Source organism: Nematolebias whitei, chromosome 17, assembly GCF_014905685.2.
Source record: "Nematolebias whitei isolate Nwh7 chromosome 17, NemWhi1, whole genome shotgun sequence".
Classification (NCBI taxonomy): Eukaryota; Metazoa; Chordata; class Actinopteri; order Cyprinodontiformes; family Rivulidae; genus Nematolebias; species Nematolebias whitei.
The window spans coordinates 41775026-41779824 of record NC_056514.1 but is presented as its reverse complement, the minus strand read 5'-3'; the positions used below and the strand labels follow the sequence as shown (position 1 = coordinate 41779824).

The 4799-nt window shown below is 48.8% G+C and overlaps 1 protein-coding gene across 1 annotated transcript in view; it reads right to left on the bottom strand.

Annotated features, from left to right (window-relative positions):
* Nucleotides 1-454: 454 nt before the first annotated feature.
* Nucleotides 455-4799, bottom strand: part of bbs1 (Bardet-Biedl syndrome 1) — a 9152-nt gene continuing 4807 nt past the window's right edge. The window contains exons 3-6 of the mRNA XM_037691301.1: nt 1843-1974; nt 1653-1759; nt 1449-1569; nt 455-1285 (exon numbers count right to left, since the gene is read on the bottom strand). Of these exons, the coding sequence (XP_037547229.1) occupies nt 455-1285; nt 1449-1569; nt 1653-1759; nt 1843-1974 (1191 nt within the window). The remainder of the gene's footprint in view (nt 1286-1448; nt 1570-1652; nt 1760-1842; nt 1975-4799) is intronic.

Genomic DNA, 4799 nt, shown 5'->3' with positions numbered 1-4799 from the left:
GATCATCAGACCAGTTGATCATTAGACTAGCAGATCTACCTACAGACCACCAGATCATCAGACCAATTGATCATTAGACTAGCAGATCTACTTACAGACCACTGGATCATCAGACCAATTGATCATTAGACTAGCATATCTATTTATAGACTACTGGATCATCAGACCAATTGAACATTAGACTAGCAGATCTACCTACAGATCACTGGATCATCAGACCAGTTGATCATTAGACTAGCAGATCTATCTACAGGCCACTGGATCATCAGACCAGTTGATCGTTAGACTAGAAGAGATATCTAGAAACCACCAGATCACCAGACCAGTTGATAATTAGACTAGCAGATCTATCTACAGACCACTGGATCATCAGACCAGTTCATGATTAGACTAGCAGATCTACCTACAGACCACCAGATCATCAGACCAGAGGATGGGTCAGCAGAGCACTGCTTCAGTTCAGAGCAGACCCCTCGCATACCGGCATATTGATATGAGCCGTGAGCAGCGGTGAACTCTTCCCCTCATGCAGCACAAACACCTTGATGATGTCTGAGATGCCCTTGTCACTGGTGCACTCCACAAAGGCCTCAACAGGGTAGATGAGTCCAGGAACCAGCAGCGGGATCCTCATGTACGGGTTCCTAACCCTGTACAGTTTCTCGTCGTACAAGAAACTGATGGCCAGGTTCATGACAGACTGACAGGCTGCCGTGTTTTGAATGTTCAGGGTCAGCTTGAAGGACGGACCCAGGCCCTGGACCACAGCGTTCATCTTGAGTGGCTCAGACAGGCTGGATGAGACCGGGGTCAGGCTGGACTCCAGAGCTTTCACATAGGCTCTGGCTGCTGCCAGTCTTGTGCGGCTCAGGTCCATCTGGAAGGTCCGGTGCATAGTCAGGCCATTCTCACGCTCCCTCAGCGTCTGGTCCACATACAGCTTGGTCTTCTTGGGGACATTGAGGCGGATGCTCTGGGCCAGGGGAGGGCCGGGGGCACTGTCCCGGTCATCAAACACTGCCGTCCTTTTCAAGATCTTAACTATCAGTCCACCTCCCTTGGTTGTCATAATGAGGGTACCATCCTCTCGACCGTACCGACCAAAGCAGATGCTGGTGACTGTGTCCGGAGTCTTGATGATGCTGAGCAGGTTCTTGTCCCGGTACAGATGCACTTCACAGTTTGCCAGGCCCACTAGAACCCCCTGAAAACCCCTGGTAGGAAGGTCCATGGCAGCCATGGTGGTGATGGGGGCTGGGAGGATGATCTTCCACAACTTCTTCCCCTGAAGACCCAAAAACAAACATTAGTTTTCTTTTTACTCTGACCTCCTGTTTGAGCAAAAAGAGACTAGACCAGGACCCATCTTCATAAGTTCTGTGGGGTTCTGGTCCTGTCTTTAAATCTTCTGACATTTCAGATCATTTAACCAGAAGACCAGAGTCTACCTTCTGAGTGAAGCCCTGCAGACTCTCATTGGTACAGCCGACCACCACATTCTTCCCGACCCTCACCAGACCGGCGGGGTGGGACGACAGCTCGATGCAGTACCTCGGTGTGTCCGACTCTCTGAACGACACAAACACCTGTCAGTTCACGTTACAGTCTGCAGGAGCAGGTGGGCGGGACCACAAGCTACAGGTGCATCTTACCTGCGCAGGATGTAGATATTGCCATTTCGACACGCTACTGTAATGCGAAACTCCACGTCGAACTGACCCGTCACATCCATCATGGTGGGAACAGCAGGCAAGGACATCTTCAACAGACAAGGGAGGTGAGCTATTTAAAGAGACCCAAGATCCTGGTAGAACCAGATAAGACCAGCTGACAGGGGTCTACCTTGGACAGGATGGTGAAAGCTTCTGGGTCCAGGACAAAGATTTTGCTGTTCTCTGTTCCAATCACCAGACAGCTAACTCCATCCTCGTCTGCTGTGCTCTTCTTCAGGGTCCCGATGCAGGTGATAACTGTCTGAAACAAAAACCAGGACCACAGACTTCAAATATGCACAGAGGATCCAGGGTCAATTCACCTCACAAGACCCACAGAGCATGTGGAGAGGCATTAAGTGTATAACAGATTATAAAATCAGGAGTGAACAATGCCCTAGAGAACCATCTCTGCCTGATGCCCTCAACAAGTTCTACGCACAGTTTGAAGACCAGAACAGACCACCCAGCACCAGACTCACCTCACCGCTGGATGAAGAGATTCTCAGTGTAACCTCAGCCGAAGTGAGGAGTACTTTCAGGAGGCTTAATCCCCACAAAGCAACCGGCCCATACAACATCTCCAGGAAGGTGCTGAAAGTCTGTGCCGATCAGCTCTGCGAGGTGCTGGCAGACATCTTTAACTCCTCACTCACCCTGGCAACAGTTCCCACAGACCTGAAGACCGCCACCATCATCCCAGTGACTGGTCTGAATGATTACAGGCCAGTGGCCCTCACCCCGACAGTCACTAAATGCTTTGAAAAAGTCATGACCCACATTAAAACAAACATCAACGAGGACCCTCACCAGTACACATACTGAATCGATCAACAGAGGACGCCATCTCCTCTGTGGTCCACACTGCTCTCACCCACCTGGAGCAGAAGGACTCCTTCGTCCATATGCTTTTGTGGACTTCACATCTGCCTTCAACACCATGATCTCCCAAACTCTGATGGACAAACTATCCACACTAGAACTAAGACCCTCCATTTGCAACTGGGTCCTAGACTTCTTAACAAACAGACCACAGTCAGTGAGGATCCACAACTTCTCCTCCTCCACCATAACCCTCAGCACTGGCTCTCCTCAGGGATGTGTGCTGAGTCCTCTCCTGTTCACTCTGCTCACATGTGACTGTGCACCTACCCATCCAGGCTGTCACATTGTAAAGTTTGCAGATGAAACAGTGGTGGTGGGATGCATCACAAACAACGATGAGTCCAGCTACAGGCAGGAGGTGGAACACCTGGAGAGCTGGTGCAGGAAGAACAACCTTCACATCAATGTGAAGAAGACAAAAGTGATGGTTGTGGACTTCAGACGGAACAAACACACCTACCTTGCCCTGAACATAGGAGGATCTGCGGTGGAAGTTGTCTCCAGCTACAAGTACTAGGGTGTACACCTGAATGACAACCTCAGCTGGAGCAACAACACCACCAGCCTGATGAAGAAAGCTCATCAGAGACTCTACTTCCTCAGACGGCTGACGAGCTGGTCTGGAAGCTCAGTCCTCACCTCCTTCTACAGGTGTGCAGTGGAGAGCATCCTGTGCTCCAGCATCAACGTGTGGCATGGAGGCTGCACAGCTGCAGAAAGAAAAGCTTTGCAGAGAGTGGTGAAGGCTGCACAGAAGATGTTGGAGTCAGTCTCCCCACTATCACAGACATCTACACCTCCAGATGCAGGAAGAGGGCCACCTGCATCATGAAGGACCCTACTCATCCAGCGCACACTTTTTGTTCCACTCCCCTCAGGAAGGAGGTTGAGGAGCATTAAGTGTAGAACCACTAGACTGAGGAACAGCTTCTACCCTGAGACGTTAGACTCATGAATCTCTAACCAGGAGAATCACTGTGAAAAATCACATCATGTTTCTGCTGATCTGTTTCATGTTGCTGCTGATCTGTTTCATGTTGCTGTGTTCATTCGTACTCATCTGCTCACACGGACTCGTTTGTGCCGCTGTTCGGCGTATTGTTTTGATGCTATTAGTGCTTAGTATACTTTTATTAAAGTTTTTCTTAGTTCATATGACGTTCTATGACATGGTCGAAGCACTGGATGCTAAGGATTATTGTGCTGCACTTTTCTTAGACCTGTCTAAAGATTTTGACACTGTGGATCATAACATCTTGTGTCATAAGCTCTCAGAAACTGGTTTCTCAGAACACACTATTGGTTGGTTCTCTAACTATCTCTCAGACCGGAGGCAATGTGTTCAACATAATGGCACTTCCTCCAGTTATTTACCAGTCAACAATGGTGTACCACAAGGCTCAGTCTTAGGACCCACCCTCTTTACAATCTACATAGGTAATGTAGGTCAGAGCATCCCTGATGCATCCATACATTTCTATGCTGATGACACAGTTGTTTATTGTCGAGCTAAAACAGTCGATAAGGCTTTCCAGCTTTTGAAATCTGCACTTAACATCATCCAGTCTGATTTGTTCCACCTCAAACTTGTCCTAAATGCAGATAAAACCAAAGGGATGCTTTTTTCAAATTCATACATCTCCTCCTACATGTCTTTGTGAGTGCAGTTACAGCGTGCGCTCTCAGGACATCATTACCTGCAGTGTTCCCTCAGTGAGGACTGAACTAGACAAAAGGGCCTTCTCCTACTCAGCAATGTTTCCTGGAATATCTTGTAAAAAGATCTGAAGTTCTACAGTGACTGGTCTGAATGACTATCGGCCAGTGGCCCTCACCCCGATAGTCGCTAAATGCTTCGAAAAACTGGTCATGACTCACATCAAAACAACCATCAACATCAACGAGGACCCTCATCAGTATGCATACCGTGAGAACCGATCAACAGAGGATGCAATCTCCTCTGTGGTCCACACTGCGCTCAACCACCTGGAGCAGAAAAACTCTTACGTCCGTATGCTCTTTGTGGACTTCACATCCGCCTTCAACACCATGATCCCCCAAACCCTGATGGACAAACTATCCACACTAGGACTAAGCCCCTCCATCTGCAACTGGGTACTAGACTTTTTAACAAACAGACCACAGTTAGTGAGGATCCACAACCTCTCCTCCTCCACCATAACCCTCAGCACTGGCTCTCCT